The sequence below is a fragment of the Ovis aries genome, chromosome 13, assembly GCF_016772045.2.
Source record: "Ovis aries strain OAR_USU_Benz2616 breed Rambouillet chromosome 13, ARS-UI_Ramb_v3.0, whole genome shotgun sequence".
Lineage (NCBI taxonomy): Eukaryota > Metazoa > Chordata > Mammalia > Artiodactyla > Bovidae > Ovis > Ovis aries.
The window spans coordinates 51138253-51150679 of record NC_056066.1 but is presented as its reverse complement, the minus strand read 5'-3'; the positions used below and the strand labels follow the sequence as shown (position 1 = coordinate 51150679).

Here is a 12427-nt window from a genome sequence, read left to right as displayed (position 1 = left end):
ACATGCCTCAAGGCAACTGAGCCTGGGCCACAGCTACTGAGCCTGGGTGCTGCAACTACTGAAGCCCCCACACCTAGAGCCTGTGCTGCTCCGCAACAACAGAAGCCACTGCACTGAGAAACCCTTGCACCACTAGTAGCCCCTGCTCAGGGCAACTAAAAGCCTACACACAGGAGGGAAGACCCAATGCAGCCATACATTAATTAAAAAAAAACTAAACTCTTGAAAAAAAGTCTAATTCTTCCTCCTTCTCTGCTTCTTCTTCCTCTTATTGACTGAACAACATGGATTCAATTCTAGCCTGGCACCAAAGGCTGACACCTCGATTTACCATAGTCCTCACCAGTCCCTATTTCCTGACATTTATTTTACCTCTGGGTCTATGTAGACATCTGAATTTATGATCCCCTCCTTACACTACCTTCCCTCCTCTCATAGGCAAAACTACCCTCCCTTCAAGACCAGGTTAAGGCCTTCCTGTTTTATATTTTTCTAGTCAGCTTCTGAAAATCATCCCTGGTATGGACTCTTTCAGACATATAGACTAACACCTAACTGTATAATTTCTTTTCTTTCCCTTGGGACTTTTAATTGTCACCTCCTTTCAATAACTATTTACTAAGTGTATGTGACTAGCAAGTTACTGTGCAAGGCTCTGGAATTAAAGGCACTTACAGTTTAGGGTGGGAAATAAAAGACAAAAAGAACTGTGATCTCCTGTCCCTGCCAAACATTCCTCACATTCCCAGGCACTAGGCAGTCTGGCTAACTGGCCAGTTGGGAGGACCTGCAATACAGAGCTTTCCATATCTGGGGATATTACACGCTCCCAGGGAAGGCCCCAAAACCACGGTGCAAGTGCAGATGGTTCCAGAAAGCCTCCAGGAGGAAATGAGACTCTTCATGCCAGGAGGAAGTCAGGGTAGAAGGTACCCAACTGCCCCCCCTCAAAGTCCAACAGCCTGTGTACCAAGAATAGGGTGAGCCAGCAAGGGAGGATTTATGAGCAACTCCAGGTTAGGAGAACAGATTGAGCATATGTAAAGCATCCACTCCAGCTTCAAACACATGGTTTTCTGGACTCCATTATTTTTTTTTTTTCCTTTTTCTTCCTTTTTTGGCTGTACAGCCCAGCTTGTGGGATCTTGGTTCCCCCAAGCAGGGGCTGAAGCTGCACCCTTGTCAGTGAAAACCTGGAGTCCTAACCACTGGGCTGCCAGGGAATTCCTTGGACTTCATTCTTTTTAATAAAAATTAAACAATTATAACCTCATTGGAAAACTGCTTGGCAGTATCTAATAGAGCTGATAAATGCCAACCCTGTGACCCACCAATTCCACTCTTAATTACACATCAAAAGACATGCATACAGATCTTTGTAGCAGCATCATTTGTAATAGCCCCCAACTGGAAACCACCCATTCGTCCATCAACAATAGAATAAGTCTTCTGCTTTCTCTCAGAAATAACACTATTCTCGACTTTATCCTTTCATTGTTTCTTCATCTTCATGGTCACGAGCTTCTAAATGGCTCCCAGTTATCCCTGCCTCTTGATTTTCACACCTATGTGTACCTCTCCCCTTGAAAGTGGGCTGGACTTAATGAATTATTTATTTTGCTGCCTTGGATCTTAGATGCAGCCCATAGGATCTTTGTTGCAGAGTACGGGCTCTCTATTTGTGGCACCCAGGCTTAGTTGCTCTGCAGCTTGTGGGCTCCTTCCCTGACCAGGGATTGAACCTGAGTCCCCTGCATTGAAAGGTGGATTCTTAACCACTGGACCACCAGGGAAGTCAGTCTAATGATTTTTAATAAATGGACTACCACAAATGTGATGGATGTCACTTCTGCGATTACATTAGATAAGATTATAACTTCCCTCTTGCTAACAGACTCCATTAACTCCCTTGTTGGCTTTGATAAAGTAAGCTATCATACTGGAGATGGTCACATGGCAAGGAAATGCGGGCAGCCACCAGTCAATAGCCAGCAAAAAACAAATCCTCAGTCTGTCAGCCCACAAAGAACTTAACTGTCGACAACCAACTGAACTCAGAAGTCAATCTTTCCCCAGTTTTCAGGTGAGATGGTAGCTCTGGCCAACACTTTGACTGCAGCCTTGTGAAAAACCCTGAACCAGAGGCTCCAACTAAGCCATGCCTGGACTCTTCACTCACAGAAAATATGAGGTAATAAATGTGTGCTGTTCAAGTCACTAAGTTTGTAATGGGAGAATTAATAGGAGTTCTTTTCAGTTCTGCTATTACAAGGAGTGTTGATATGAACATCACAGTACACATGTCACAAAACACAGGAACTTAAGTTTTCCCTGGATATGCTGAATATGCTGGATATGCTGGATATGGAGAAGACTTTTGAGAGTCCCTTGTGCTGCAAGGAGATCAAACCAGTCAATCCTAAAGGAAATCAACCCTGAATATTCATTGGGAGGACTGATGCTGAAGCTGAAGCTCCAATACTTTGGCTACCTGGTGTGAAGAACTGACTCACTGGAAAAGACCCCGATGCTGGGAAAGATTGAAGGCAGGAGGAGAAGGGGATGACAGAGGATGAGAGGTTGGATGGGATCACCGACTTGATGGACATGAGTTTGAGCAAGCTCCAGGAGTTATGGATGGACAGGGAGGCCTGGTGTGCTACAGTCCATGGGGTCACAAAGAGTCAGACACGACTGAGCAACTGAACTGAAGTGATGCTAAATATATACCTAGGAATAGAATTGTGGGGTCTCAGGATATTCAAATGTTCAATGTTACTGGCAGTGTAATGATCAAAGTTAAGGTCACACCAGGGCCATGGTATCTTGGTCAGGGTTGGGAGTCAAGCTTGGTCTTGGTCCACAGAACTTGGGGTCAGTCTGTGGGCAGGGTCAGAAGTCATACACATTTAGGGGTGAGTCCATAAGCAAGGTTGAGGGTGACTCTGTGGCTACATTTGGGAAGAATCGGAAGCCTGGATTTGTGCTTGGGTTTGGGCAATGTTGGAAGACAGAGTAAGTCTGGGGGTCAGTCTAAGGCCTGACTTAGTTAAGAGTTAGACTTCTAAGAGTTAGAAGTCAGGCAGTCCTAGTGCACAAAACCAACCTCCTACCAAGAAGTGGCCACTGCAGGGTCCAGCTCCCCAAGAGTTGAGCCCCAGCCTGGGCCCACAAGGCTCTTTCACTTAAGGGGTGGGGATAACACAAGGGGGACAGGAACTCACTTCCCTCAGAGAACAGAAAGTAGGCACAGGAAGGATACCATAACTTTAATGGGAACAACTCAGCTCCACATCCCCCAAACATTCTCAACATATGCTGTGGGAGGGGAGGGCAACTGGAAGGCACAGTCTATGGCTGAGCTCACACCTCACCCCTTCCTCTTCAGCTGCTGTGTTCTCCAGCCTTCAGCTGGGTCCCAGGTGAGTGCCCAGGAAGGGCAAGGAAGCCCCTCAGCTGTCTTGGACAGCCTCCCCTTTGACCCATGGTACAGAGAACTAGCCTGGATGTAGACACTGCTGTCACCAGAGCTGGGTGGGGACCCGGTTCTAGGGGTGTGAACCAAGCTAGAGGACCACCCCCTAGGGCCCAGCACTGGGAGCACCAAGGCAGAGTCCCTGGTGTCAAGCACTGATTTGGGGTGCATGCCAGGTCTCTGCATGTGGCTTCTGGGTTCTGGAAAGCAGTCCATTCTCCTGACCCAGATGGAGTGGAAGGAGTGGCTCAGTTCCTGGGCTCCGCTTGGAAGGTTCCTGTCCCACTGCCCCCCCAAGCTCACTCACACCCCAAGGGGGCGCTTGTGTCCCAGGAGGCTCACTGGAGCAGCTGGCTCCGCCCGCCCATTCGTCTGCCCTTCGAGGTGGGTGCGTCAGTTGCTACATCTGGGCTCTGGCGGATAAGGGGGCATCTCTCAGGCTCACCGCTGCTTACGCTCTGCCTGCTGGAGCCTCCGGGAGAGGTCTTCTATACGCACGTTCTTGAGCTGGAGCAAGTGCTCCAAGCGTCTCACCTTCATCTGCAGGACCTAGGCCAAGCCACACAGAAGTCAAGCCCAGTGGCCTGCTGCCCCCTGCCCATCTTCCCAGGCCTCAATTCCCCGGCTCCCTCCCAGTGCGCCTTCACCTGCACAGTCTCCTGCGAGGCCAACAGCTCCTGCTCCTTTTCAGCGATCTGGAGGACGAAGCTCGGGTCGCTCTGCAGCGCCTGGCTGTCCCCTGGAGGCCGGGGCACAGGCAGTCGGCCCTCCCTGGGGTGAGAGGCAGCTTAGCTGAGGCTTGGATCTCAGACCCCACCATCACCCTTTCAGTGTCCCTCAACCAAGCCTTCCCTCTCTCCCACTGTCCCTGAAATCCCTTCATCCGTGACTTCCCTACCTTTCCAGATGCAACCCTCACCCTCCCCTCCCAGGCAGAGAGAATATCAGGTTTGGTAAGGTCAGGAGCTCCCAGCTTCCTTACCTGAGTTGCCCCCGGCCCTGGGGGTCTGGGACACCTTCCCCTCGGGCCTTCTGGGACAAACCTGAGACAAGGCAAGTATAGGAATAACCCTGAAGGAGTCCTATTTTCCTGTCTTGCCCCTCCCCATAGTTCCACCCCTTCCCCCGCAGGAAGGAAGGACAGGAGAAAAGCTCTTCCTGGAAGGGAAGGCAAGTAAAGGCTACCTTACCCACATCTATGTAGTCAGTGCCATCCTGGGGAGCCAGCTCCTGTAAGAACCACCCAGAGTCTGCAGTGAACTTGGGCTGCCCACTCCCAAGGACATCCCTCCCGCTGTGGGCTCCCTTTAGCCAGGCACCCTTCTCCCACACTTGTCACTGAGGCAGAGCTTTCTGCTGCCTGGGAAACTCCACTAGAACAGTGCAAGAAGCTGGAGTAAGGAGGCACCTGTAAGGAGCCGATGCCCTGCTTCCTACGTCTCTGACGCTCCTCCAGGCGCTGCCTCAGTGGAATGAGCACCAGCTCCACCACACCTGGGGCACACTGTGCTATCTTGCGCATCACGTCTTCTGGTACAGAGAAGTTCAGTTTGTTCAGCACCTTCCTGGGGGTAGACACAGGGATGGTGGACTGATTCCTGGGTGGATGATGTGAGGGGTTGGGGGAAGGAAGGAGATGCAGCAGTGGTAGCCCTTCAGTGCACAGCCCTGGGGGAATGGAAGGGCACCCAACCTGAGCCCAGAGCATGTATGTCTCAAGGATCCTTGTCACCTCCTCCAGAGAAGAGTCCCTTGATATTGTTACCAGATAGATTCTGTCTGCATTGTCCTCCCCACCCCAGCCACCAGCCTGGACTGTGGAGACCATAGGAGATAGAAGGGCTGGGCAACCCTTCCTCGGATCCTAGGCTAGGGGCTAGAGATCCCACTAGTGTGCCCAGGTATTCTGTTACCTGTTCAGGTGACTCCAGTTGCTCAGTTTCTGCTGGAGAGAGTTGGCAGGGACATAATTGTGCATCTCCACCATCTTGGGGAAGTAAAACTTGATGACCTCTGCTACCAGGACTGAGAGAGAGGAGGTGGGAGCAGACATGGAAGGTGTAGAGATGGGTAAGGAAGAAGGAAGAGGGAGAAGGAATGGGTGGGGTGGGAGAATCAGGGGTGGCAGAGTGGTGGGGCCAAGAGAAGAGGTAGAAATGTGGAAAGGGGAAGGATATATGGAGGGGAGGTAAGAGACCAAGAACAGTGATCAGCCAGAGACAGATTCTCCAGAGGAGCTTCATCTCTTTGCCATTAACTCAGGGCATCTGAAAACTAAGGTCTCTAGTCCCCTATTAGAGAATGAGTCTCCAAGAAAACCTTCAGGAGGCTGGGGCCTCATCCTAGGAATTGACATAAATACACACACACACAATGATACAGAGATGTAGAAACACACACAGACACATAGGGCCATCACCAGAGTCCCAAGAGACAGTTACCAACACACATATACATGGAAACACAAAGTGTCACATATGTATCAATATACACACAGGGAAATGCATACTTCTGTCATTAAAATCCCAGGAGAGGGTCTTCAACACACAGACACCTAAACAATCACAAAGAAACATATGCACACAACACCCCCATTCTTACATATAGGACAGAACATATCAACTTGCATATGAACAAACACATGCTCAGACTCCCACAAGACATATAAAATTCAGGAATAAGCACGTGCACACACACACACAGATGCACAAATACACATCTTAGTCATTAAATTCCAGGGAAGGAGTCATAGACACATACACAGACACAACACACCCCACACACATAAACATGAACATGAACATAAACACAGAACATGTATACATAAATATGGACATACACATGTTCACATTCCCACAGATGCACACGTCCACAATTGAAATCTCAGGAGATAGTTGGACACCCCCACATCTAACCCCTCTGCCACAAGCACACAAACACCAAGAGACATGTATTCACATAGACCCTGTACACACGTACATACAGGACAGAAGGCGTTGACACAAAGACATGCAGGACATACCCAGGCGTGCGTGCGGACACACTTACACACGTTGGAGCACACACCTCCATCACTGAAGTCCCGGGACAGATTTCGCTTGGGCCGGGACAGAGGGATGTTGTCTACCCACAGATACAGTTGGTGCAGTGCTTCCTCATCCACGCTGCCCGCCATTGGCGCCCTCGGAAAGGTCAAGCCGTTCCAGTTGTATAGCGTCCAGGGCCAACCTCACGAGCCCTCAAGACCCTCTTCTCTCGCCACTGCTGCGACCCAGATCCGCCGCCGCGTCTCTAACCCAGACTCACGTCCCAGCTGGGAGCGGCCATATTGTTTTCTGAAACCATGGCAACCGAAACTGACTCGCCGGAGAGCAGGGACTTCTGGGAGTTGTAGTCCCCACCCCGCCGCTACCCCTTTCAGGCCTCACTTTGAAAAGGCGGTTTCTCTTCCCCGCCTCCCAAGAAACCACTTCTGCCAAATGCTGACCAGACACTGGCCCACTCTGGGAACTGCCGAAGACAACCAGGCCTCCAGAATCCTTGCATCAGTGTCTTCAGAACAAGGATCCCCTTCAGGGTCCTTTAGCAATTAGTCCCAAGTGAAGGCAGCAGCCCAGTGTTTTGTCAGCTTTATCTGGGGGTCCATTGTTAGTCACCAGCTGGTTCACATCTGGACTGTGGAAGGCTGTGTGACAGTCCTTGCCAGGTCCCTCCTTAAAGCTCTGTGCTCATAGGGCCATCTCCATACCACTGCTCCTTACACCCCCACCCCCAGTAGTGTCCTGGTGGGGCATTTAACATGTAACCCAGATTCCCAGGGAGAGAACCAGACCTCAAGATCAGTGTCTTTGCAGGTCATTTAAACCCTTAACCCTTTCTTTCTTCATCAAATGGATATGGTTCTCATCTATTTGTCCCAAAGGAGTAATAGGGAGAATGGGAAGGATATTTACAGATCTGTATTTTGGGACTGGCGGAACAGGAGTTAGTTGTAAGAACGGGAGCTTCAGCTCCTGTAGACACTTCTACACCGTTCATCTCCAAGAGCTATTATTCTACAAGTTAGAAACTGAGTCAGTAACCAGTTCCTTTAGGAAAACAGGGCTAGGAATGTCTTAGTGAAGGGACACTTAAATCAGCCTGGGGAAGAGAGCTTGCTTCTGCCACAGACTAGTGATTTGGCTTTGGGCACTTTTCTGTACATGTTTTCTCATGGTTTTACCTACCTCATATGGGTTTCTTTTCTAAAGAATATTTTATTTATTTGGACGTGTCGGGTCTTAGTTGCAGCCTGGGGGGATCTTCTATCTTCCTTGAGGCAAGCAGGATCTTTAGTTGCAGCATGAAACTTAGTTGCAGCCTGTAGGATCTAGTTCCCTGACCAGAGACCTGCTCTTAGCCACTGGACCACCAGGGAAGTAAGTCCCCTCACAGGAGCTTTGTGAGTATTTAAAGTGTTTAGCACAGAGCCTGGCACACAGGAAGAGCCCTATTCATGCTGATTGGTGTTATCATTAAAGACATGATCTCAGTTCCAGCAAGAGGCATTCTTGTTGGCAGCAGACAAATGGAGGAATTTGCCTTGTTGGTATTTGAGGTGAGGGACTTGGATGGGCCAGTAGCACCTAGGGAGAAGGCTACTGCTCCCGCCCATTTACTCCAGAGCAGGCGAGGGGGTAGACTGGGCTTCTTTTTCTCATCCTCCAGACCTCAGATGGGGACTAGACGTGGGCCAGGGTGGGGATGAGAATCCCAGGTGCTTTTTGCTCTCACTTAGTTCTGAAGCCTTCAAGGCCTGGAAGGAATCCCTGAGTGCCAGAGGTGTGGAAGGGAAAGTGTGGAACACCCCCTCCACCTTCTGGTTTAAAAAGATGATGTGGATAAGTGCCCCCCGCCCCCCACATTCCAGGGTGGAGAGAGGAGGAACTGCAACGAGGTGGGGGCAGGGAAACAGAGGGGTGATGTGCCAGCCTCAGGCAAGGTGGGAAAACCGGTTTGGGGCCCAGAGCTGCCAGCCTGCTCAAGCTTAGGCCCTCCCCTCACTGGAACCACTGGGGCCTGAGGGCCTCAGTGAGGAAGGGCCTGGGAGGGGTGAGAAGAGAAAAGGCAGGTAGGATCAGCAGAGCAGGCTGTCTTACCTGTGGATGGGGGGCCCTCTAGAGGGTACCACACAGGGAGTGGTTGACATCCTCAACCTCTTCAGGGTGCAAAGTGTCCCCAGCAATTTCACCTCTACCCTGCCACTGTTTCCAAGGATAGCCACCAGGACTGGAGATGCCAAACACTGAAAGGTGTAGACGACTCCCCTCTTAAGGCACCATACAAGGGATACCCCTGCAACTCCAACCTGGACCACAGGAGCTGCCCCCAACATTCTTTTCTTTCTGCCCTCCTGCCCATCTCCTGCAAGGATCTTCTTATGGGCCTTGATAAGCCTAGTTCCCAGGCACCTAGCTTAACTTGGCCCTCCAGGGACTGTTGGCTCCCTCCCTTCTATCCTAGCCAACTGACCCAAAGCTTCTAAGTACTGCAAGGCCCAGCTTCCTCAAACCCACCCCCAGGCATTGGTGCATTGAAGATCCCTCCTGCCCCCAAGCCTGTGCTCACTCAGTCATGTCCGCCTCTTTGCGACTCTATGGACTGCAGCATGACAGGCTCCCCTGTCCATGGGATTCTCCTGGCAAGAATACTGGAGTGGGGTGCCATTGCCTCTTCCAGGGGATCTTCTCGACCCAGGGATTGAACCCAACTCTAAGTCTCCTGCACTTAAGGAGGCAGGCAGATTAGGCAACATTTAAATACAGATGTTGTCCCTCACCCTGGTCAGGGCCTGGGCTATAGCCACTCTCTCAACATTTGTCCCACCAGAGCAAGGATCAAACGGAACAGGGAAACGAAGTGTCCCCAAGACAGACGCAAGCCCAGACCATGAAGGATGCACCCTTGGCTGTTAAAACGTCCACTCCCACAAAAGAGGGGCAGACAGATTTATTGAATTCAGACTGGGAAAGGAGCAGCTGGATGGCTGGACTCTGGGCCCAGCCCCAGGCCCCCTGCCCAGGATAGGGCCCTGCCAGAGAGGGAGGAGAGGCATGGGGCCTGCAGCTGCCCACAAGGGAAGTGCCCATTATCACTCCTCTGGAGGGCCTCTTGAGAACCTCCAATCTGAAAGAAAATCAAGGGCCAAAGTAACATGGACTGGGCCAGAGGAAGGGGTTGGGAAGTGGGGAAGCAGGCTGAGGCAGGCCTAGGAGCCTGTGGTTAGACTGTGCTTCTCAAGGTGGCCTGGGGACAGGGATGTGGGGCTGCCAGCCTTGTGGGGTCCTAGGCTGGACTTTTCTCTGGAGCCCTTCCCAGAATGGCTTTGGGGTCCCCCCCACCACCAAAGACCTGGTGTGGATGGCAGAGGGGAGAGGCACTCTCTGGCCAGGAGCTTCCAGGGTCCATCCCTGGCTGCTACTGTGGCCTAGTCCACTGATGGCACGGTGTGGTAGCACCGGACAGCTCCCCATCCTCCCCACCTAGTCCCCCATGCCCAGGGGCAACTGGGGAGGAAAGAGGATTCTGAAAAAGAGGCAAAAAGCAGGCAGTGAGGCTGATGCCAGCCCCAGGCCCTACAGAGGTGACTGGGCCTGTCACAGGGCCAGGAGAATATCACTAAAGGATGTGGGGTTCCCCACTCTGGCTCCATCCACAGCAGCTGCCCAGAGAGTCCTCTGCCCTGGTGCTGCCACATCCAGGTCAGGGGCATGGCTAAGCTCAGTGGTTCAGCTTTGATGTCCAAGACCCCTAACTCCTGCCTGCCTGGCATGGTTCTTTCTGGTCACGTGAACCAGATCATGTTCCAAGTGGAGGATGTGGCTTTGCACACGGTCATCAATGGGGAAGGAGGTGAGGTACCTCTTGACCATAGCAAAGTAAGCCATGGCTTCCCCGAAGCTGGGTACAGGCACCTCATCATCCTCCTCCTCATCATCTTCATCATCTTCATCCTCATCATCTTCCTCTTCTTCCTCACTGTCTGACTCAGAGTCCTCCTCACCTTCCAGGAAATGGAGGGTAGGGCACTGGGCCTCCTCCTGGGCACCATAACCTCCGAAGCTGCCACCAGCCTCCACTACACCCTGGGCCCAGTCCTCAGCCTCCAAGCCCTCAGAGGAGCTCTCTTCCTCCTCTTCCTCTTCCTCTTCCTCACTGTCATCAACATCACCCTCCTCTTCTACCTCCTCTTCCTCCCCAAGCTCCTCTCCTTCCCCCGCTTCCTCCTCCTCCTCACCATCTTCCTCCTCCTCCTCCTCCCCTTCACCCTCCTCTTCCTCTTCTTCCTCCTCCTCCTCCTCCTCTTCCTCTCCCTCACTCTTGAGGGCAGTAGTGATGGTAGCATTAGGGCCACCCCCAAAGCCAGCCTCACGAAAGCAGGCAGCTATGTCCGAAGGTTCCACAGCCTGCCAAGCCGCAGCAACGAAGTGCAGGGCCTCCATGAGGCCCAGCTGCAGGCCTGAGCGATCCTGGCCCTCTAGCGCTGCCATGGCCTTGAGCAGCATAGCCTGGCGGTAGTGGCCCTTCACCTGTTGGACCACGCCACGCTCCAGCGGCTGCACGGTGCCTGGTGGGAAGAAGGCCAGCTGCACATGCCGCAGGCCCGAGGTATCCAGGGACTGGGCAGCCAGGCGGCCAGCCAGCAGCAGGACTCGGCGAGATTCTGCAGCCATGCGGGTGTCCAGGGCCTTCAGGTACTTGGCCAGAGCCTGGGTGGTGACACCACCCTTAGAGTTGGCGGTATAGTCACAGGGCAGGCCAGCTTGGCCTGCACGGGGTTTGGCCGACTTGCCAGCCACAAGTGGGGGCAGCTTCTCACTACCATCGGCGTTGGCACACAGCAGGACACTCAGGCGCTGGGTGGCCCTGCGTGCCCGTCCATCACTGCCACACAGCCCCGCCGCTTGGTCGGGCAGGAAGTCGTACCACAGACTGGTCTCAGTGGCGCTGAACACGTCCTGGGAAGCGTAGCCCTCGGCCACCGACGGTGGCTGCTCCTCCCGAGCGCGCCAGCCCGTGGTACCCCCACCGCTGCCCTCCGAGGGCACTGCGGGAGGGCTGGCGGGCGCCGCTGGGGTCCGGGGGGCAGCGCTGCGCGACCTGGCGCGGGCCACCCCGCTGCAGGACACTACCCCGTGGCGCCGGCGGAAGCGGTCCAGCCAGCCGTTGGAGGCAGTGAAATCGTCCATGCCCAGCTCCTCGGCTATACGCAGCGCCTTCTCCTTGAGGATGATGCCCTTGACCGGCAGGCCAGCGGCGCGGATTTGCTGGAACCAGGCGATGAGCAGCCCCTCGAGCTTGTCGTAAGGGGACAGTTTGTTGGTCTTGCGACAGGTGGAGGCTACACCGTACTTGCGCTCCGACGCCAGGATGGCGCGCTTGTTCTTCAGGATGGTGCTCAACGTGGACGGTGGGATGTTGAAGCGCCGCGCGATCTCGCCCTTGCGCAGGTCCGGGTTCTCCTCTACCTCCTGGATGATCCGTGACTTCTCCCGGAACGTCAGCTGCCGCCGCTTGGGGCCCATCCCGGCGCGCCCCCCGCCCCGGGGCCCGGCGCCACCGCCGCCACCCCGGGGCGGGGGGCCCGGGCCCGCGGCGGGGGGCACCTGGCGGCCTCTCCCGCGCGCCCCGCCCGAGACAAAGCGGCTCGCGGGGCGGCGGGCGGGGCGGCGACCCGGCCTGGCCGGGGGCACCTTCGGGGGCGCCGGCGGGCGCGGCGCCGGGCGGTGGGCGGCAGGCGGCAGGCGCGGGCGCGGGCGCGGGCGGGCGGCGCGGGAGCTGAAGACAGGAAGTGTCGCGGCGCGGGGAGCGGGGAGCCGGGAGCGCGGCGAGCAGGGCGGAGCGGGCGGAGCGGGATCTCGCGGGAAGCGCGGGGACGCCGGGCACCGCCTCCAGCCCTCCGCGCCCACCCCT

At 54.2% G+C, this 12427-nt stretch overlaps 2 protein-coding genes across 3 annotated transcripts; both read right to left on the bottom strand.

Annotated features, from left to right (window-relative positions):
- Positions 1-3254: 3254 nt before the first annotated feature.
- SPEF1 (sperm flagellar 1) lies at positions 3255-6812 on the bottom strand. Of its 2 annotated transcripts, none has more exons than XM_027976833.3 (7): positions 6524-6812; positions 5389-5500; positions 4884-5040; positions 4666-4705; positions 4458-4518; positions 4123-4246; positions 3255-4024 (listed from the first exon to the last, which is right to left on the bottom strand). In XM_027976833.3, the coding sequence occupies exons 1-7, from the start codon at positions 6648-6650 to the stop codon at positions 3917-3919; spliced, it is 729 nt and encodes a 242-aa protein (XP_027832634.1). In that variant the 5' UTR covers positions 6651-6812; the 3' UTR covers positions 3255-3916. The 2 variants fall into 2 exon arrangements, with proteins under 2 accessions (XP_027832634.1, XP_004014414.1); XM_004014365.6 differs by having other exon boundaries at positions 6542-6812.
- A 2606-nt stretch (positions 6813-9418) lies between these two features.
- Positions 9419-12364, bottom strand: CENPB (centromere protein B). The gene has a single exon (XM_027976832.3). The coding sequence runs from the start codon at positions 12037-12039 to the stop codon at positions 10243-10245; it is 1797 nt and encodes a 598-aa protein (XP_027832633.1). The 5' UTR covers positions 12040-12364; the 3' UTR covers positions 9419-10242.
- Between the last annotated feature and the right edge of the window lie 63 nt (positions 12365-12427).

Excerpts from the sequence above, each read along its gene's own strand:
- SPEF1 (XM_027976833.3), bottom strand. The coding sequence starts at position 6,650 with ATGGCGGGCAGCGTGGATGAGGAAGCACTGCACCAACTGTATCTGTGG. Across the intron at positions 5,501-6,523 it reads AGGTGTGTGCTCCAACGTGT|TCCTGGTAGCAGAGGTCATC; the intron begins GTAAGTGTGTCC and ends CCTCTCTCTCAG. Across the intron at positions 4,025-4,122 it reads CCTCGCAGGAGACTGTGCAG|GTCCTGCAGATGAAGGTGAG; the intron begins GTGAAGGCGCAC and ends GGCTTGGCCTAG.
- CENPB (XM_027976832.3), bottom strand. The coding sequence starts at position 12,039 with ATGGGCCCCAAGCGGCGGCAGCTGACGTTCCGGGAGAAGTCACGGATC.